Source organism: Falco cherrug, chromosome 3 (genome assembly GCF_023634085.1).
Source record: "Falco cherrug isolate bFalChe1 chromosome 3, bFalChe1.pri, whole genome shotgun sequence".
Classification (NCBI taxonomy): Eukaryota; Metazoa; Chordata; class Aves; order Falconiformes; family Falconidae; genus Falco; species Falco cherrug.
The window spans coordinates 76806055-76828701 of NC_073699.1; the positions used below are offsets into that span (position 1 = coordinate 76806055).

General features: G+C 37.1%; 1 protein-coding gene across 4 annotated transcripts in view; it reads left to right on the forward strand.

The window, feature by feature from the left end:
• Positions 1-22647, forward strand: part of PTPN3 (protein tyrosine phosphatase non-receptor type 3) — a 132628-nt gene that overhangs the window by 38144 nt on the left and 71837 nt on the right. The window contains exons 3-9 of one of the 4 annotated variants that reach the window (XM_055705144.1): positions 3239-3346; positions 3492-3549; positions 4609-4687; positions 6195-6239; positions 7120-7172; positions 17018-17138; positions 21089-21176. In XM_055705144.1, coding sequence (XP_055561119.1) covers positions 3239-3346; positions 3492-3549; positions 4609-4687; positions 6195-6239; positions 7120-7172; positions 17018-17138; positions 21089-21176 — 552 coding nt within the window. Of the gene's footprint in view, positions 1-3238; positions 3347-3491; positions 3550-4608; positions 4688-6194; positions 6240-7119; positions 7173-14801; positions 14908-17017; positions 17139-21088; positions 21177-22647 lie in introns of those variants that run through there. The other 3 variants (XM_055705145.1, XM_027812005.2, XM_055705147.1) reach the window with 3 other exon arrangements.

Sequence of the window (22647 nt, forward strand, 5' to 3'; positions counted from 1 at the left end):
AGAATTGGAGCCACAGAAAAGTAGTGTTGGAAATTTCTTGTGATAGGAAATGTGGGGAGGAGGAGGAAGAGAAGGAAACAGTAGTAGATATGAAGATGGAGGAGACCAGTACTGGATGAGCAGCTGGGTTTAGGGTTGGGAGACCTTTAGGAAGGTTTCAAAGAGAGCTGCAACTGCTGAGCAAGAACACTGTAGCAGGAAGCTTGCTTGTCTTTACAGAGAAGCAGTGAAAAGGCTTAGCAATTCATGTGTGTTGAGGGAGGAAGGGGTGCAACTGAGAGGAGGGGAGAGGGAAGGTGGAGGCACCTGAATTGGGGTGAAGAACCAAGCATGAAAAATGAAAGGGAAATTGGGAGATAATGCTGTTGCGACAAAAGGAGGCTGAGGGGAGTCAGGAGTGTTGAAATTCAGAGAGAAAACTAGCAGAAGAGTCTGCCCTCTGTGGTCTTCTCCTGCTCCATTTGTAATGAAACCTGAGATGCTTCTGAACGCTTTCTTTCCATAAAGTCTCATCCCCTGTAATTACTGCTTTTGGTCACAGTGTAACTTCAGTTGTTTTATTTAGCTTGTGTCAGAAGTATGTACTATAGACCTACAATTATGCTTCTGTGTTGTGCAGGTGTCATGTGATGTCACTTGAAAGTGTTTAAACATTCTGCTTACAAAAACATGAACCCTGGGGAAATGAATGTGGCATGTATAGTAAGGCAGTGCTAAAGATGAAAGTATTCATGTCAGGAAATGCCCATTATTTTAGAGGATTAAGGATAATCTGCTATTTTCTTAGGGCCCTCTTGTATACCTGTATGGATAATCTCTGTTAGCAAATATTAGTCTTCATCGTGGAGCCTGCCTGATAGATGGTGCTGGACAGAACTGCCTGACAGATGCACAGCATCGTGGCTGTGCGTGATGAGGAATGCCTGGTCGAGTGGTCCTTACCTGCCAGTGAGATTTAAGTTTCTAAGCTGAGTCTAGGTCTGTGCTATTTCAGAAAAACGGGTTTGATCAGTGCCATGGTTTGACTATCCCAAGGAACAGTACCCTGTTTGAAAGGAGGGGAGTAGGAATGTGCAGCTGGGGAAGAAGGAGGGGACAGAGCTGCTGCTTTTGATGGCTGCACAGACTTACAGGCCTGAGTGGACTTGCGTTTATTGCAAGACCTCAACTGGTTTTTGTGAAAGTTAAACAAGATGGGAGACTGTTGGAGGGGAAAGGGTAGTCTCATACGTAAGAGTTCAGTGTTGCTTACATTGGTTTATTCATACGTGACTTTGCCCCAGAAAAATGGGCATAACTTTTCATGGGAGGCCAACAGTTTGCTGTTACCTTATCTTGCATCTGGAGCCTGATGTAGAAACACTGAGTATTTAAATCACAAATGAGCTACTAGGAGTTCTGCTCTGGCAGTAGGGAAATGTTGGATAATATTCTGTCCTCCAAAATAAGGAAGCCGAGTGGGTGTCATTTGCTTGAGTCTTTGTTGTTCTTTTCCCATCTTTTAAACAGGAAGAATGCCTTTATGAGAAAAGGGAAGACTATAGAATATATTACTATTTAAAATGCTCCATTACAACAGTGTGGTACCCTGTTTAAAAATAAAATAATAAAAAAAAAAATCAAATCTGTCTTCTGAACAGGACTTGAGCATTTTATAATAAACAAGATGTAGATAAAGAGAATTCAATACAATATTGGCTTAATAAAGTGAGCAGTCTTATGGAATAAGTAAGACTTGCCATCCACAAAAAATGTGGCCACTATCATGCTTAATATACATTAAGTCCTTTGTTTCAATAGATAGCCTAAGAAATTTGTTTAAGAAATCAGAACTTGTGCTAAGGTAGTGATGTAGTGACAGGACGAGGGGGAATGGCTTTAAACTGAAAAAGGACAGATTTAGATTAGTTGTTAGGAAGAACTTCTTTACTGTGAGGGTGGTGAGACACTGGAACAGGTTTCCCAGAGAGGCTGTGGATGCCCCATCCCTGGCAGTGTTCAAGGCCAGGCTGGATGGGGCTTTGAGCAGCCTGGTCTAGTGGAAGGTGTCCCTGCCCATGGCAGGGGGGTTGGAACTAGATGATCTGTAAGGTGCCTTCCAACCCAAACCATTCCATGATTCTGTGACCTTAATTATATCAGAACTTAATTTTTAAGAAGTTTGTTTCAGAACAAAGTGCTTGTCCTTTGCAGTCTAAATAATTTTTCTCCAGTATTTTTTTTTTGCATGTGTGCAGTTTATTTCTGCTTTTAAGAGTAACATTTGGAAGATATATGAAAAATAAGTATGCTATAATTTTTTGAATAGATGAGATAACAAGCAAACTGATGTAATTTTTTGTTCTGTCCAGCAATTTTGTGCATAAAAATCTTGCCCTAAAATGCCATACAACTTTGCAAGCTATTTATTACGTATTAGTGTATTTAGGATTGCAGCCTTGTTGAGGGGGTTTTGTTTGTTTCTTTTTGTGGTTGGGTTTTTATAATATAGTTGGTTCACAGTGTTCTTTGGCAGAAGTTGGTTAATCTGCTGTTCACAATGCCATGGCATGGAGATACTTGTTTGGTTTGGGAGGAATTATACCGTGCTTCTGATTGTGGATCTCTGCAGCCTGTGCAATTCCCTGTTGCATCAGTTCTTCCGTGATACCTGTCTTGAGGGATGTCTAGACAGAAAGTGGTGTGGCTGAATGGCAGCTGAGCACGCGGAGGCTGTGGGCCAGGCAGGAGTTGAGGCTGCAATACAGAATCCTATGGTTGAAGCACAGCATCCTCCTACTCTTTTTTCCCGTCCTAGTGTATACTGACTTTGCCTTTTGACAGCTGATGTGGAAACAGTGAGCTGCTTTGGTGGTGACAGAAGGGGCCAGAGCAGCCCCATGTGGCTGTAACCCATCCTTGCAGGTTACAGCTCCGGAGAATGGCATTGCTCCTAAAGACTGTGGTCAAGGGAGAGGTTGTCTGATCAAAATGAAGTTGCTGGACCAACCTCAGGGGCTTGATCATGTCAATTCATATTACGAGATTTCACGTGTAATGTGTTTTAGAAAGAAAGACTCTTAAAAAAAGATACTTTTATCGGAATAAATTCTTATTACTGAGAAACTGTGAACCAATGCATTAGCAGCTATTTTTACTCATGAGTTACTTCTTTAAAAAACAAATATATTTTGGTTATTTGCATCTTGAAATGTGTAAGGATTGCGGAGTTTCACTTCTGAAGTTTTCTTGTTTTCAGAAACAAGACACTGGACAGATTTTGTTGGATATGACCTATAACCAGTTGGGTGTGACAGAGAAGGAATATTTTGGTTTACAGCAAAATGAAACTTCAGTAGATTCACCTGTAAGTATAGTAAATAATAAATGTGTGTGCATGTATATGTGTGTATACATTTATATACACATGCATGTATACACACATATTTATGCACACACATACACATAAATAAGCAGTATTCATTTGTAAACATTTTTAATCTATCTAATAGTTTTTCATTTCACAGCGATGGCTTGAACCAAACAAACCTATTAGAAAACAGTTAAAAGGTAAGACTTGTTTTTAATATCTTGATTGTAACTGTGTAGTCATGCTTTTCTGTGTTCTTATAACTAGAATAAATACAGTTCTTGTAAATTAGTACAACCAGATGGTAGATTTTCTTTAAGAGCAAGTCTTACCTCTGCACAACTTTTCAGCAGAACTTTCTATGCATCTCTTACTGCTATCTGGTGCTAATAAGACCTAGTAGGTCACTAACTTTGATGCTGTCTAACCCTGGCTTCTGAACAGTTTTGGACAACATGGTCATGAAAGCAGTAGTGATAGCATGATGCCAGTAAATTTCTCCTGATTGGGAAGGTAAAAACAGGGGTTTTGATCAAGGGAAGTGGAGCCAGTTTCGTGTCTATTTTCTGATAATTTCTTGTCTCAAGAAGAATAAGGAAAAATAATTCTGTTTTTACAAGAAACCAAGCAAACAAAACCCCAGCACTACACACTTCCAAGTGCATGTGTTGTTCCAGTATATCTTGTTTATAGACAGCTTTGGGTAACAGAATGCTTATGAAGAAGACCAGGCCAGCATGACCTTGCCATAAAGCAGTTTAGGAGGACTGAGTGACACTGTCCCAATTTCTGCTGTGAAACCTGAGCTGTGTTTTTCAGCTCTCTTACTTCTACCATATGCTGTAGGTTGTGTGTGACTTGAAATAAAATTACATGGAGTTAACATGGTGAACTTATGTTAATTTATTGTATTTATATGTAAGATAGAATTGAGTGTTACCCCAATTGAGATACTTCAGATATATTTGCTGCAATTTTCTCTTCTAATACCTATGAGGCAAAGCTAAGTAAGTAATGCCTTTTATGTTAAGTAGCATATACAAGTGCTTTAAATGAAAGCATCGCAATATTTGAGAGTATTTTCTTCTCATAGCTGGTGTTGGGGGATCAGGAGAGACTTCTGGTTTCTTGTAGTTTCATGAGAAAAATGCATCAGATTTCTGTGTGGTTGTTCATGTAATTTTTCTATAACTATAGAAATAAAAACCTTGGGCTTTTTATTAAATGAAACATTGATTTGCTCTTCTAAAATATTGCAGGAGGTTTTCCCTGCACCCTTCGTTTTCGTGTAAGGTTTTTTATACCTGATCCTAACACACTTCAGCAAGAGCGAACCAGGTAACTTCTTTTTGATACTTACTTCCATGAACTAAGAATATATAAAGCCCTCCTTTCCCATCTCCACAGCTTGGCAAACTATGCTTCATTAGATAGATAACTTGACATAACTCTTTGTATCAAATATATTTGGAATTGACAGCTTGATGTGATGGTTATAATGAATGGTTTCTGCTATACGGAGCCTACAACTCTAAAACACAGCCAGAGTATAACCTAGTGCAAAGATGGCAGTTGGTTTATTTGCACCTTGGATTCCTTCTTTTTTGAGCACTTTGTTGCTTTAAGTACTTATTGCATGTTTTTCTTTCTTTTCTGATCCCTTAATTAATCAGATGCAATGATTAAAAAATAGGGGAGTTCAATGATTAAGCTGTCTGTATGCCCTAAGTGTATGTTGGAAGTTTTGTATCCACAGAGTCAGTTTTGAACACCTGTAGTAGCTTTAATGCCGAGGGTGTGGGAGGGTGGGGTTTATCTTTTTTTCAGGAAGAAAAGAGAATGGTTCTTGTTGTCTAATTTGGCTATTACTTGCAACATGCAAAGATAACGCTTCAGTTTATAGTAGATCTTTAACATCTTCTTTCTTAACCTATCTCAGTTTTTATGGGGTGGTGGGGTACATGAATTATAAACAATTTTCAGTTAATTTGTCACAAGGCTTTAATTGAAAAATTGTTTTGTTCAGTGCACATGATTTGGAGTTCAGAATTCACAGACACTCATTAATCAGGCATTTTTGTAACATTTTTGTAATGTTTTCGTTATCTGTTAATTTTGGTCACTTCAGAATATAAATAGTACAGCATGTTAAATGGTATTTCTTTTAGAAAATTTTGGTATTGACCTGTCTTGATATTTGCTAATCATGCAGTTGTAAGCTATTCTGCAGTTTTAAACTGAAATTATTCAAAGATCTGTTCTTTATGGTTCTTCACATCCCAACTCTCCAGGGTCACTGTAAAGTAACATTGTCAAACACTAATAAGAACAAGACCGAGCTGCTCTTGGAGAATTGTTTAAGAGCTTTTTGTTAGCATATGCTACTTGAGAAATGTCTCGTCCTCCATTGAGTATTTCTAAAATAGACTGTCACAGTTTGGGGTTGGTTTGGGTTTTGGGTGGACGGGCAGTGTGTGTAGTTCGGGGGGGGGGTGTTGTTTGTTTTTTTGTGTGGTGGATTTATTTTTTTTTTAATGTTAAATCTAAGGTGAATGTTCCAGGGAGAAAGCCCAGTTCTGTAATGGTTTGGTTTTTGTAGTGTTTGTTGTGTCATTAATACTGTGGTCCTGGAGTTGACGTACAGACTGCCAAAGATGTTTAAAACCATGATGAGAGTGAGTGGGTGTATGATTGCATATTTGTAAATGGCACTAAGTTTTATTCATCTGATTCTATAGTTTGCCAGGAAACTTAATAAAGTAAAATGAATACATGTAATCATTTCAACCATACCTTTTACATCTGAAAATAAATGTGTGTTTGTTTTCCAAAAAATATTTTCTAGGCACTTATTCTTCCTGCAATTGAAGACTGATATTGTGGAAGGAAGGTAATAAGAAGAATCCGCACTTTATTTATAATTATTTTTTTAAATAATATTTTTTTAAAAAAGCCTTTTTCTGAGAGTATTGTTGCTATAAAAATGTACCTTGTGAAGTACTGCTTTAAAAGAAAATTAAATTGGTAGGAAACGTTACAAATTTTAACATAGCTCACTTAAGAATAGTTTAGAAGCCTGTTGCAATTGAGCTATAGGATGTGCTGCATGAATGTGAAAGGTATTTCTGCAAGGAATGGTGTGCCAGGCGTGGTATTCCAAACATGGGGACCTGCTGTCTAGTACAGTAATTGGGGGGAGCGGGAAAGAGCATTCATGCTATTGTTTCACATGATTTAAGGGTAGGCATATACCCAGTGGTTCCTTTGCCTGCAATTCCTGTGTGTTTGTATGTTTTAAAAAAAGAGGGAAAAGGTGGTTTGAGTATTTGCTGCTAAATGTAAATTGCCTTTAGGTGTTTGCTTTCTTCTTTCACAGTCAGATTTGGTCCTGAGATCAGAGCTGTCTTTGTGCTTGGCATTTGGCTAATTTTAGTGTTTGTACCTAGTTTTAAATACACCAGACTGGACCTATTAACGTCCAGAGCTCCATAAAAATCCCTTCTCCTTTTGCTTTCATGAGTAAGCATCCAGCAAGAATAGAAGCATGTCCTTTCAGGACTAGTTATTTCCATTCACTTAAGAAGCTGTTATACAGCAAATAGCTTTTCATGTGTAGCCCTACTGTGCTTTGACAATCAAACTTTGTAAGAAAAAGTCAGATGCTCTTGGAGATAAATGAGTCTTCACATACTGAAGTAATTGCAGAGACATTGTTAACAATACATTTATGCAATCTATATTTAAATAAAACTATTTTCCCCTCTTTCCAGGTTATCATGCCCCATTAGTTCTGCTGTTGTCCTGGCATCCTATGCAGTACAGTGTAAGTAATAACCAAGTGTTTTTTTGTTAATAAATGTATTTGACCAACTACCTTCTCTGCTGTTTGGCATGGAAAAATAAGGAAAGATTTCTTCTTATCTGTTTGTGCTGAGCATTCAAAATGCTACAGGTGATGCTTTATAAAGAAGATGCAGGTTATTTAAGCAGCCTTCAAAGAGTCTAAATAGAAATAGTATACTTGTTAGGTCGATCAAAAAAAAAAAAAAGTTGATACAAGAATAACGTTGTTCTTAAGTGTGCTTGTACCGCTGACAAAAAAGGCAGGATTTCATTGTTACTGGAAACAAAATAATGAAATCTACCTTGTGTTACAATAGCTACAGGAAAGCATTCCAGGAAAATAAGAGATCATCTAGAGGAAAGTTAAGGGAAAGGTAAACTCATGATTAAGGAACTCCAATGTTTACTTATGTCATGTTTTTTCAGGGAATTTGATTTGTTAGTTCTGTAAAACTGTCTGGCACTTTGCAATACAATTAAGGTGACTCTATGTACAAAAACATATTCTCTTCTGCTTGCAACTGGCAAAAAGTAATTGTAAGAGTGATATTAGAAAAATATCTTCTGTAGGTAAGCCAAAATGGAGTCTGAAAACCATAATGGAGCCTGATCCTATGCCTTACAGGTATCCTAAACAGATAGTGGAAAAGCAGCTGGAGGAAGACCTTTCTCAGTAAACAAAGAAAAAAAAAAACAGGTTGAGGGTTTAGTGGAGTTTGTGTATTTGTAGAAATTGTTGCCAGGGTAAGCATACTAGAATAGTTGTGTAGTTATTTGGCTGATGTATATTTATCCTGTTTCTTTATGGAAAGACTAGCAAGGTCTGCAGATATGACTGGTAATTTTTGCTTGAAATAAGGACCAAGCTAAGCAATTAAAAAACGGTTTTAAAAGGAGAAAGTGATAAACTGTTGGTATCTGAAAATCCCAAGTGGCTATGAAACATTCATTTTTATGTTTAAGTATATCACATGTTGCACACTTTAATTAAATGGAACTTTAACCACATTCAAGCTTAGTAAGAACAGTTGAAACCAGAGCAAGTTTTCCAGAGTAGGCAGGAGTCCCAGTTTTGCTGCCAAAAGAAATGTGGTTTTGCCTCTGTATCCCTCGGGCACAGTAGGGCACTTGAAAGCTGAAATACTCTGAACCTTTAGGACTGCTAAATGCAATGCTGCTGACCCAATTGTGCTAAAGCACAAAAATGTAAAGGTACACTGAAGAATGCAAATATTTTATCACAAAGTCAAGGTTAATGTGATTTTTAAAATTAATTACGCCACAGGTAGTGTACCCCAAATCCCAAAGTAATTCCTGTTTCCCATTCAGTGTTACGACCGTTCTGGTTTTAGTGCTTTGGATACCTACTAATGCAGTTATTTGTGCTACGAAGGGGAACAACAGAAGCTCAGTGAAGATTGTGGAAGGGTGCTAGTGTGTTTTAATCTTTCTCCTTCCTAGTGGATTCTAGAATTTCCTATGCAGCTATTTGCTTGGTTTTCCTAACTCATGATAGTGCTATTATTACCAGAGTTTTTTTAACTTTTAAAAAAACACAACCTTTCATTTTTGCTAGCTGATGGCCTTTCTGTTGCTGTTGGTATGATACCTACGTTTATTCTTTGCGTTGGCAAAGAATGAAACATTTAAAAGAAAGATGTGTTCCCTTAAAGAAAAAAGAGGTTTGTTTTGCCTACCAGGTTGTTCCCATTTACCTGAAGATGATGGCCTAGAAAGACCTTCTGGAATCTGACTGTAGGTCTCCTTATCTGCCCACGTTTGCTAGGATTCTTGTCAACTGGAATTGTTTTAAATTCTAGTCATACTTATTAAAGAGAGTTGAAGTTCTTGGATATGAGGGGTCTGATTATTAAAAAGCCGTTGTCTGAAGTTACCATGGATCGGTTCTACCTGAGCTGTTTCTTATTGCTGCCGGTTCTTGGTGGTTTTCAGGCTGCTCCCTCCTCCTCCTGTAACTTCCCTTGTATGCAGAATGGGTAATAATCATTGCCTGACACCCTTATGGTTATTTGTTTAAAAGGTGGAGCAGTTGTCACTGGCAGGAGGGTTGAGGCAGGTGTCTTTCATTGCGCATGGTCTGATGTTTGGTATTACTGCTCTTTCTTTTGAACTGTTTTTCACGTGTGGCAGTTGTATGATTAACCTTCCCAGGTCTGAGTTTTGCAAAGGGACAGGTGGTGGTGGTGTCTGTTGCGCTGCTGGAGTGCTGCTTCTCTGTATGGCCCTTTGCACAGGCGTTTGGGTTCAGCACCGCGGTGCTGAAATAAAGTGCTGACGTTACTCTGCACCGCTGTGGCACACCCTGTGTGTCTCCTGGAGCCAAGTTACAGGGGAATACAAGTGGGTGTGAATACTGTGTCTAAATAGCATGTGACTAAACTTGATGACTAATACAGCTCAGATACTTGAGGAATGAGTTGTTAGTTTATTATCAGTAAATGTGGTTTGTGATAGAAATGATCCCTGGATTTTGAAAATTCTTTTTAATGAGAACTTAAGGTGCATTTCAAATAAATCCAAAATAGTTAAGTCTGAAGGATACTCTTGTACTCAAAAACCAATCTAATAATAAATTGTTCATCTTGGATTTTTACTAGTGTAAAAAGGGGAATGTTTTATTCTCTATAAAACTAAATAAAGGACCCATGCAGTATGTGTACTGCTTTTTCTTTTTTAAAATGTCACAAAGCTTAATCTAGCAACGCTTGTTTTCTGTCACTTCATGTAGTAATCTTTCATTTCCAGAACAGTATTTAAATTACTAACTGTTGGTATGTGAGGAGCCCCATGGGTTTGGTGGAAATATGCTCTTATGTGCGTAAATCCTTTGCTAGGTTTGACTTGAACCTAAAGCACAGCACCAAAGCAACAAAAGATGTTATGAATACTTCTAAGCGTTCTTCTTCCTGAGCATCAGCAGCTCAGTGATTCATTATGACTGGGGTCTCTCTCATATCTCCTCTGTCTACTGTGATATTGTTCCCCGCTCAGCTCGGGAGGTTTCTCTAGCCCGCTGCTGTCTGTCATTGGGAGTTTGTTCAGGAAGGGGTTGACTGGTTACTTGGGATTCAAATGACCTTTAACCCCTTCTAAGAAAAGGAAGGGTGGTGAGGGTGAGGATTTGAGGAAAGCTGAGCTTAGTGTGCAGGTCTCTCAGAAACTAGGCATAAGTGAGTTTGTTAGAATTTCAGGAATGCCAGAAGGCTGAGAATCCCAGAGGAGGTGGGCTGTAAGATTCAGAGGAACATCCAACAGCAGCTCCACAGTGAAAATTGCACCACGTAACTGCCTATCAACTTCTTGCCTGATTCTTCTCACTTGCCTTCATTTTGATCTCCTCTGTCTTCTCAGAGGTTACACTGAAACCTCAGACTTGCTAATTTATGGAGACCTGCCTCTCTTCAAAGCTAGCATGTAGGTGGGTTTTTTTTTCTCCATGTGCTCCACACCTATGTTTTGTGAAGTGCTCAGAAGGATGTCATGTAAGCTGAGAGATTTGCTCAGAGGTCATGCAGGTTCTGCTACTCTCCAGGGCACCTCTAGTCTTCATGCCCCAAAACCAAAATCAGAGTGGATGAATAAAAAAACCTTTGACCTGAATTTCAAGTGTTTGAAATTATTTACCAGATGTGTTGGGTAGTCTGAAGATGTGTGTTTGTCCCACCTGTTCTTCTGAAGCCTGTAGCAATGCTGTTCAGTCACAGGTACCTTTTTATCATGTTTTACAGTACTTGTTGTCAGCAGTACCAGAGCGTTACCTGTGCAATGGCAATGAAACTCCCAATACAAGAATCTGCTTGGAGAGATTAGCTGAAATACACACCCATTTTCTTCCACATGGTTCACTGTGGTCTAGATTGTTGCCTTTGAGTTTGCTAGCTGTTCTAAGACTGTCCTGGTAGCTGATATACAGTAGCTCTCCAGCTGTTTTGGACTGTTTTCCCTTAATTATATTTTACAGTTGTGCTAGGCAATACAGAAGTCACTTCAGGAGATCATTACTTGAAGCGTTGTATGTCTGCTGGTGGTCTGCTATGCCACAAGTGATTTTTTTGAATCTCAACACTTCAAAACAGGGTACAATGCTGTAATCTCTGGAAGTGGAGAACCCCGGGTAGGCATGTTGGCCAGTGCTGTAGCTGAAGGAGCTGACTTTCTACAGAGCCTCATAGACTTGGTACTGTTGTTCCTCTGTATTTTTAAGGTGAATGACCCTATTAAATATTTTGGTGTAACGTAACTTTTCCCCTTCCTAGTTACTGCAGGTCGAGGTCCATGTAGTACAATACTCATTATCATGAGTAGTAGTGCTGAGTGTATACTGAGAGACAACGTTACATGACAGAAGATCAGAGTAGTTTTAAGATGCATTAATTCTGCAAAACCTCTTAATGTTTTGGGAGTACTGATGGCTATTCCTTTAAATCTTTTATTTCCATACTTTTTCAAAATTAATATGTTTGTACTTTGGATTATGCTTTGCTTTTCACAGTACTTTTTCTGATTGTGACTGTATGGTTTCTGAAGTACATGTTGATTTTGAGGTACAGAAATAGCAACTCAGTATAACTTATATTTTTTAATTTGTTTCTTCTTTTTTCTTGTGAATTTTTTTGTTGTGGTGGTTGTTGTTTAACTGTGGCTAGGGTTTGAGCCGCTGAATTATTTATTTATTAATTTAAATAAATGTTACAATGACTCCTTTTTCATTTGAGAGTGGTAATAGATAACTTGGAGGCCACCATTGTGTGTGTGTGGTTGGCATTTTTTTTCTACAAACGTTTCTTTGTTGTTGTTAAAGGCGAATTTCTCATTTTGTCTTACCACAAAGTGACCAGTTGTCATAGGTGGTCATAAGCTGCTATTTACAGACATCTCTAGATTGAATCTTTTTTTAAGGGCTTTTGAGGGTGAAGCATTATTTCCTTTTACAAAACTAGTTTGTTTTATCCCCATGATAGCTAGTTCTTCTTGTCCAGTAGGGACATCATACTTGCTTACTTATTTGAGTGGATTAAAGTTTGTGCTCTCATCCTTATTTGGATACAGGTTCCACTTGTTTAAACACCTTTCCTTCTCCCGACATCCACTCAGGAAGGTTTTGGTCCTTTCTGAACTGTGTCTCTGGTAACTATTTTCAACATGGTGTCTTTAATTTCTACATCTAAATGGATTTTGCTCATTTCAGTGCTCCTTTTTAGTCTCTCTTTAAGTGTCTGCATTTTTATGGTGGTGCTTTGAAACTGAATTCTGCTATAATGGATTATTTTCTGATTCCAGAAGCATTATACCTGAATACTTTGTAGTTACTGTTGAGAAACAGTAACTGCTTTACTTTGTGCTACACTGTGCGTCATCTTTCTTCTGTTCTCTATTTGTGACAAAAGTGATCGCTTGAAATGTCTAAACTGATTGAGCTGTACAGATTAGGAAGGATCTTTTCTTTTTGTACCTCAGTGCTCATATGAAGATAAATTTATCATTAGCCTTTAATATTATATTTCACTCTTATCTCAGCAGATCAGTCATTATTGCTGTTCTAATTTGGAGGCCAAAGTCACCCTAACTGTATTTTAATCCTGGATTGCAATTTTATACCTGAGGATTTTTTTACTCCTTGATAACAGTTAAATCAGTTATCTAACTTGTGTGCTAGACTTGTCCTATTGTTTGATTATTTTCTGTTCCACTGGGACCCTGTTCTGCTTCTGTAATTATTCCCTTTTTAAAACAGGCAACTAGGTTCACTTCTGTGCTTTGTGTTACCTAAAATATTCAACCCCACAAAAAGATATGAATTCAGCGTGGAACTACTTGGTTTTGTTCTGTTACAATTCTCAGGTCTTCAGAAAGTTGTAATTAAACCTGTTTTCAAGGACTAGCTTTTGTAGGCATTCCTTTGGACCAAATTTTCCATATTATAGATAACTGATTTCCCATCATGCTACTGAGCCATTCCTACATTTGCCCTTTGACATCTGTAGTTACTTGGAATACCCATATGCAGAGAGGTTCTGGTACTATTACTTTGTATACAAATTTTTTTATTATTGTTTACAAGCAAACTCTGTAGAATTGGAGACCAGCTTGTCTTCTGTACCTTGAAGGAGATCATATATATGGGAAGTAGAAATCTGTCAACCTTTAAGTTATAAAAAGCTAGAGGCTTATCTTTTCTGCTATTATATTTTCTGGGTCTGCCTGTGGAAATTGGGCCAGATTGAAATAGTGGTATTTTGGTACTGTTAGCATTCATAAACAACAACAAAACTAATTTCTAAAACTGGAACCAAACAAATAATTAACTTTGTTATGTAGCAGAAGAATTGGATGTCAAAAATAACTTCATGTAAGTAAGAACCACAGGCAAATCTAACTTGGAAGGGGCTTCTTCAAAGCCAGGTCAGTTTGCTCAGGGCCTTTCCAGTTCGATTTTGTGTTTCTGATGCTGAAATTTGTTGTCCGTCATCCTTGTGGTTTGCAACTCAAAGAAGAGTCTGGCTCTGTCTTTCTTGAACCCTCACTTTGGGATAGTGGAAGACAGAAATGAGATCAGCACTGCCTTGCCATAGTACAAAGCTGATTGACCAATCCTTTTTTGGAAGAAAGCACTGAATAAATGAAGCATCAGTAATTACTGTAAGAGTTGTTGGCATCAATGGCTTTCTTTGCTTCCATATGTGTCAGTTCTCCCCCCTATAAAGTTTTTCCTTGCCTCCCCCCATGCTGCAAGATATCAGGTACTTGGAGCTTCTCTTTCTATGGAAGATGCGTATCTATAGAATTCCTATTGAAACCCATTAGTGCTACACAAATGCACTTGTTCATGGTCTGCCTTTCCTCTGCATCTGAATCTTATAAAAATGTGTAATTTTTTTAAATTATTTTTAATTAGTCCTTTGCCTTCTTGCACAAAAAAAAAATATTCTGTGGCTACTTGGCACAAGTCTTTTACTAAGACTTATAAAAGAAACATCCTCTTTTTATTGAATATGCCCTTCTAAATGAATGGTCTATCATGTTCTTTTCTTTAAAGTCTTCCATATTAGATATAAAATTCTAAAATGCAAGAATCTGATATTCAAATAAATGTTTTTTATTTTTTTTACTCCTCCTTGGTTCTGTTTTCTTTCATTTTATCTATATTCTTTCCCAGTTATAATGAATTAAACAGCAATAGTTGGCTAGAATGGAAAAAGGTAAACGTATGCTTCCCCCCGCCCCTCCCCCCGTAACTTTGTCCTTATTGACTCAGTATGTGCTGGCTCATACGATCAGAGCAGAAGCTATGTCAGGAGAAAATCCGATTAGAAATAGGTCTTTATTTACTGCTCCTCTGCTGTCTTCTGGAGAAATCCAGTAAAGAAGTGGAAACTTCACAGGTTTTTCTTCTTACTCGAGTCTTGATATGCCCTAACTTATTTTTTTCTACTTGAATAATTAAGTCCTGCACAAGATCATTAGACTTTCATGATGCCTGCTAATCAGCATTTATAATTTCTTTTCAACTGTGACAGTTGGCTGGGGAGTTGGAGAAGCAAGTAGTACTCTAAACTGCTCCCCTTGTTGACATGACCTCAGGTAGCTAGGAGGAAGAGGAAAAAAGACCAGAGCAACCTTCATATTTGGAAGATGAGCAAGAAGAGTCTGCCTCATAATGCATGAAGGAACAGCAGTTGCCCTCTTTAGAGAAGGTAAAACTACAGTAAAAAATATTTTTACCTAATGCGAAAAGAATTGAAATGGGCAATTGCGTTGTCTTACTCCTGGCAATCAGGTCTCTTCCCATTGGCAAGAATGTGATTCAGGCTAGCTGCAACGAACCTTAAAAATGTAGACTGTGATTCAGGAGAAAGATGGGTTATGTTAATGGCTAATAAAAGAAGAAATCTTCAATTAATTACTGTTGTCTGTGAAATTGTGTGGGGTTATTTTTATACTGTTATTAATATACCTACTTGATTCAAAAAGTTTTTATTTTTTTGTTTTTATTGTTATGCCTTGACCTTAGCCTTGGCAAAGACTTGGACTTCTAATATGTAGATATTCCTAAAAATTATTTCAGTTTCTTGTTATAGTTCTGGATCTTCTGTCTTGGTTCTTTTTTGGTTTTTTTTTTTTTCATAGACATGTTATTTGACAGAAGGGTTCAAATATGTGTTTTGGTTCTAATGGTAAGTATTTAGTCTTTTGCCAGCTATTTTGCTAACTAATTTAAAATTCGGGCTACCTTTAAAAAGAAAAGGCTAAGTGTTGCAGGAACATCTGCATTACATCTGCATTCAAAATAAATTGCTTACTGTTTATCGTTCCACTTTTTTTATTTACATATTTCCCTTGATGCTGACAATTAGGTGTGCAACTATATTAGCTTCGGACTGCATTTGTCTGGGAATTGTTTTGTATCACAGTAGTTCTGTTTTCTAGGCCATAGAAATCATGCTTTTTGAATATGTAAGTGGCAAATAACTTTTATTTCCTGCATTACAGATACTCCATAGGTACTGTAGCTATAAGTTATTTTAACAGCTCGCCCCTGCCCCCCCCCCCCCCAACCTGAATCATTTAAAACACGCTTCCATACTTTGCATTTTCTAGAAAACAATAGTAATAGTATTGTTCCTAAAAGTATGCTTTTTAATTTGGTTTAGTTGAGGGGCTTTCTATGCGGAATTGTTTTCAGTCTATATGCTTTATTTTGTGTTAGTTACACAAGTTTACAAGTTGTGCAAATAACTTCTGGGAAACTTCAGTGCTTTATAATAACTGTTCAATGCTCCTTAGGGAAAAAGCAGATTAGTACAGGTTCTAGTGATTTTCTTAAACGTACATCAGATTTCATGAAATACAGGGTTTGAATTGTTTGCTTAATTGAAATGAGGTAAATTTGTGGCACATAGGCAAGTACTTTGAAGCAATCTCCCTGCTGCCCCAAAGCTTGCATCTTTATAGCAAGTAAAAGGTTTGTGTATGTTTCCCAGGATATAAACTTGTGCTGACCTAGCTTTTGAAGGAAACTTGCATAGACTGAGGCTATAAACTTATGGTCATTTATACTTTCATTTCTTTTTGGATATACTGACAACTGTGGATAAGAATTAGCTTTTGTCTAGTAACTGTTTAGAAATATATACTGATTAGTATCATGTTAGAAAGGATAAAGTTTTCAGGAGCTAAACATTTTTGTTTATTTGGCTGTAAACATATTTTGGTAGCAGCTTGGTAATGTTAAGTATAAATCAGCAATTATTTCTCATGTGTTAAGTAACTCATGTTCAGCTGAGACAAGATTAACAATTGTTAGGACAGAGCCACAGTTGGTAGTTTGTACAATTTCTACCAGACAGTGAGAATATTAGATGCTTTCTAAGTGACAGATCTTGTTGAAGATTTCTGATATATTTACTTGACTATAACACATACCAAACTGATTTCATTTGCTGTCTCTTACTGAAGCAATTTGGTATCCTCTGTTAAAGCACTGCACATCTGTGCTGGCATGGCATGTAATGCCTGTCTGTTGATGTTGCAGCTTGTGATGCAAAAGTGGGGTCTATGTAAGTAACTAAAGTAAGTACTGAGTTATTCAGTACCTGACACTATGGTAAGTGTATTTTGGAAAAAAGTAATCTTTCTTCACTGATGTCATACAAGTCCCTGTGTTCAACAGTGCTTGTCTGTAGGGAAGTAATTCAGAATTTCTGCATTTCCCCATATATGTTTTAATGAGGGGAAGGAATTCCTTTGAAGTAATAATCAACTAACTATGAACGCTTTCTGTATTTGTTTCTTGTTTCCTAACAGCACAACTTGGAGATTATAACGCTTCAATACATCATTCAGGATATCTGTCAAATTACAACTTTATACCAGAGCAGAACAAAGATTTTCTTATCAAAGTAGAATCACTACATGAGCAACACAGGTAACATCACCTTTCAGTTCTCTTTTACCCCTTGAGGTTTTTAAAGGAAAAAAGAGTGCCAAAAGGAAGACTCAAATTCTTAGTAGTTTCAATACAACACGGTTTTATTTCATATAGCTTCTATTAAATGAAATACTTGGTTTTATCATGTAGGTGCTAGACTAATCATATTCAGAGTACGATGCCAATACGTTAAAATATTTAAATAAATTTCTAGCTGTAACCACTGGTAGATCAATTAGCCTTATAATTATTAATGGCAACCATCTAGAATGCTGTACTGGATGTTAGGGTTTTTTTTTTTGATTAAGGATATTTGACCATTTTTCAAATCCTATACTTTTTTTTTTGGTCTGTCTATTGGAAAAAAATTCACCCATGAAACACTTCAATTAATGTTGTGCTTTCTCTCCACTCTCCTGAGTGTACTATAAAAGCTACAACAGATTATTCCAGCTAGTCCACTGCTAATTACTCTTTCTAACCCTACTGCTGTGTCTCTTGTAAGACTGCAGCTTTAGAATTAGTGGTTGATCAGATACTTGCAAGCTGAATGCAAATATGCTAACCTAAGAAATTCTGTGAGTATTCAAGCAAATGAAATATGATTCTCTATGGACGTGTTCTCTCTGTCTGTATCTTTACTGTGGCAGAGCAAGTTTCCCACTTCCCTAGTTTCTTTGATTTATACCCTGAAATATCTCCATTTTCATCTCCTCCTGATATTCCTCAACTTTTCTTGTCATCTTTCAGTACTCTCACCTCTCCCTCATGTTTCTCTACTGCTAGTGGGTGTAATGAGTAGTTCTGAACTTCATGTGTGCTGCCTGGCAGTCCAGGACATGCTTGTGGGTTTTTCATCTGTGGGGAAAAAGACAGATAACCACTAAACTCTAACTGCAGGTACTAATCTGGACTACTTTCCATGTTCAGGAACGCAACAGCTGAGGCCTCTACTCCTTCCAAATTAATTTGTAGTTTTCAGTATTAGAGGGAGATTTGTAGACAGACATGAATAAATCTGCTTGTCTTTAGGAAGCAATCGTCTCTGAGTCTGCTGAGGGAAGGTCTAGAAGTGGTAAGGTTGAACTGATGTGTGCAGTGCTATCACAGCCAAAGATATAAAACTGGTTACGTCCTGCAGAGAAAAGACTAGAAGTTACCATTGATCCAGACAAAGGTGTGGTCAGGTCTGTTGGAAAGACTCCTTTCTTTTCAGGGTCATTTCAGTGATAATGCTTTCATTGAGTATTTTTGGTAGAGTGAAGTCTTGATGACGGAGAAGTTTAACTGCTGTATTTAAATTCATGTAAGTGGGGGTAATTGAAGTTCTGAATAAAAATACTTGAGTAGACCAGACTAGGGAAAATGCTTATAATTTTAACATCTGTTTTGAAACTTAGCTTTTCAGACCTATTTATTTTGGAGTGTAGGGAGAGGCAAATTATTGTATATCCTGGCAGTATTTCTTGCATCCTCCTTTGGCATTTATAGTGAATATTTAGATCTGAGACATGGTTTTGACTAGAACCGTGCCAGAAATATACTTGACAAGAACAGTTCTGGTGCTTAGCAGGCCTTCTGAGAAGGAAAGACAGGGAGAATTTTTCTTCTTACAGTTTGAAGAGAACAGTATTGTTTTGAAATGAGATTTCTGCTGATCTGGAGTAAATAATATTTGCTGTAGACCATATGGGATATCTGTAAATTATTATACCTTTTAAACTGACATTCTTGGATTGCAGAATTGCAATGCCAGCCCTATACACATCCGTGCTTTTTCATTCTTTAGTGTCTATCCTTTGAGAAACTTTCACAAAGGAAAATTAAAAGGCTAGGATTGCTGAAATGCAGTATAGACTTGAGAAGCCATGTTATGTCCTGGATGTTGTAGCTTAATGCAAGTTGGGGTTTTTTTAGCTAGTTTTCATGCTGCTTTTTGAAATCTGAGAAAGTAGTTCTATAAATATGTTCATACCAGCCACTATTCAGTGGACAAGTAAGTAGCCGTTGAGAAAGCAACTGTTGTCGTTGAACTGGTATAGCTTCAGAAATTTTCCTTTTGTGTTCATCTCTAAATCTGTAGGGGGATTTTTCTGTATGTAGTTTGTTCTAACAAGGTTTTCTTTATTTTCTTTATTTTTCTTAATACATGAGCAACCTGAGGACTTAGGATGTGTGGATATTATCCAAACTGGTAATGTTTTCATAGTGCTTGCTAGATCTAGCCATCAGTTTGAGGAGAAGGTTGCTTTTGAAGCTTCCTGTGATGCTTATATTCCTGGTGATGTTAGCTCTCGTGTATTAAGGGCGATAAAAATTGGAAATGGACACCAAGACTGGTTTCCTCTTGCCTGTTTATCTCACTGAGTAACTGCCACCTGCTTAGGGACCTCAAGGTTTCATTTCATCTCTAATTGAGTAGGGAGGTGTAACAACAAGAAAAAAACCCTGCATCTATGCTGAGGTACTTTTTCTTGTTGGTGCTTCAAGACACACGGCTTGATCGTTCTGCTGTAGATGGTATACGGAAATTGAGAATTAAAATTTGCAGGTATATCTCATTGGTATGCAATGGACTTTTCTCCCCTTTCTAAATAAAATTCTTGATCAAAATTCAAAAAAGGAAATACTTTTGCAAACATATTCAGCATACTGTTGTATAATAAAATGGTTGTTTTGTTATGTTTTTTCTCTGCCTTTCTGACGCAGTATAAGAGATAAGGTGTACTAATGTTTTTCAAAATCAAGGTGACAGTAGTCACTGTAGATACAGGTCTGAGTAAGCAGTTTATGACAAACAGCTCTTTTTTTGCCTTTACTCTTTTTTCCAATGTTGTGACATCCTCAAGCCACACTGCTGGCAATGACTTTCCTGTTCAAGGTGACTTTCAGTTTTGCAGAGCATGATATAATACTTCCTAGAGTGGCTGTTTCAGGGCATAGTATTTTCATGGCCTGGAATTTGAAAGGATGAAAATTAATTGGAAGTAATAGATGTCCAGCTTTTGAGGTAAAACCCCTTTCAAAAATGAGAATTACTGCCTTATGTGGAATGCCTTTGTATCTGGAGTTCTTCACACAATGTTAAATGAACTTTTTACAGGTTGTACTTAAATTGTATTTGATTAACATAATTTTATGCTACTTCCTTTAGCATGCCTAAAGGAGTCTTTATAGGTCACATTGCATTAGTCTCAGATGAATAATTAGTAGGCTACATGGCAGAACCAGCTAGGCAGGGATTACTGTTGGATTCTTTGGTATTTTAAACTCCTAGTAGACTCCGTGTAGCCCTTCCATCATGATATATGATCTGTTTATTTCAGGTGTGGGGACTTTTAGGTTTTTGTCTCTGGGGGGGGAAAAAGTCAGAATTGTAGAAGCTTTCTAGAAGACAAGAAGATAGAATCCTTGTAAGTCTTGCAGCACATTTCACATCTAGCAGTGAGAGAAAAAAGTATTTTAGGACTTACAGTTTGTATAATCTGTAACTCGGATGGCTTTTCCTTGGTGAGTTACTTGTCTAATCTTCTTTCTCCCCCTTATTTTTTTAGTAGATTTCTGCTTCTTATTTTTCTTCTGAATTATTTCCTTCTGACAGACTGTGCAGTATAGAATATTTACAGATACAGCTTCTTGCTATAAAGGAGGCTTTTATAGGACAATTGTTTCCTCATCTCTAACCAAAACAGATACTAATGAGTTTTTAAAAAAGAATTGGTCCAGAATGACTAAGATTATAACGTTGTGTATAGATTGCTCAATTTTTGAGAGGAGCTGAGGAGGGCCTTCACCAGTGAAGAACTCCTAGCACCAGTTAATGAGGTTTATTTGGCAGACACCAGGCTGTGGGATTCTTCTGTTTTTCTGCATTTGGAATAAATATAATGTCATGTCTTTAACTTTTGACTAGGGTTCATGTTTTTTTTTTTTTTCTGCTTTTTTAGTGGCCTCAAGCAATCTGAAGCAGAGTCCTGCTACATAAATATAGCTCGAACGCTTGAATTCTATGGCGTGGAGTTGCACAGTGGTAGAGTATGTTTACATTGTGATTTTTCACTTGGAAAAAAAAATATTTATATGTATTTTGACTTGATCTTAACAGCAATAAACGTAGTAGCATTTAAGTGTTGACTTTATGGTGTGTAATTTTTAATGAGAGTTGAGTAATTATTCAGTAACTTCTGTATAAATCAGTGCTGGAATTTCAGTCAAATAAGCTAGATCTCATCAAAAGTGTAACAATTTATTTTTAAGATAAATTGTTTTAATATGGCAATATTTTTACTAAAGTTTACGAATGTCTTATCATAAAAAAAGAATGCTCTGTTTAGTGCTATACTGTTGTTGACAGATTTTTTTAAGAGTTTACTTTCTCTGAATTTCTAACACAGTGTTAAGAATATAGAGATTTTATCGTGCGTGCATTGACAAGAAACATGTCCTACTATTTCAATGGCTACTGGGATTTGTTTGATTATACTAGCTGTCTGAGACAAATGCCCCAAATACTTTTTTTATTGTGTCCTAGCATGCAAGTCACCATTTGTGCTTTTTATGTATGGCAAATTATTTTGGCATACATCTTGTACTAAAAAGTTAATGAAGTGTAGTGCAGATGTTTGATTTCCTAAACAAAGATGACTCCTGTTTTTGCTAATGTTTTTCTGAGATTTGTTAATAATCCTGACACTGAAAATTTTACCAAAAAATTTTCAATTTCTGTAATGATGGAAGGGATAGAAAAGGTCATTTTCTTCCTTCAGCGTGATGTTTTCTTCTTTTTTTCTTTATGGTACCGCAAAAAAAGTGTTGCATTAAATTTCTAAGAATTCCTAAAGTACTCCTGTATAAAGCCACTGTAATTACATTCATATTCATGAAATACAGTGCTCAAACAGTAGAGGCCTTTTTTTAAGGGTGGGGAAAAGTACAAAGGAAAGGAAATAATTGAAGTGATCAAAATATGAACTTTCTACGCTCATACCATCTGATATGAATATCGGGAGGCAACTGTTATGTGACAGCTGTTAAAAGTGATTACATATCGTGGTTCACATGCATTGGTTGTGGTTAAGTAATCTAGCATGTGTGAATGAAATCCTTATGTTCTTGCGTCTTCTGACAATGTAGAAGCTTTTCCAATTTCTAATGAGGTGATTAACTTTGAATGGTAAATGGGTATCTTAGTAAATTTGACTTTGTCTAGGTTCATTGTCCATTGGGTCATCAGTCACCTGCCTGCTGTATTGAAGAACCCTCTACTGTCACACTGCAGATATCCTGATACGCACTTAACTTGATCAGTGTATTATGCCTTTTAATTTCTGTTGTAGCCCAGTATTTTGATAAACCAACTTAAGTTCCAAGACTGACACCATGAGGCTATTCTCTTAATATTCATGGTATGCTGCTTCTGAAAGTTCTTTAATTTCTGACATCTTCCTGAGTTGCAGGCCACTGAACGACATGCAGAATGTCAGTAGGGGTCATGTCAGTGCCAAGT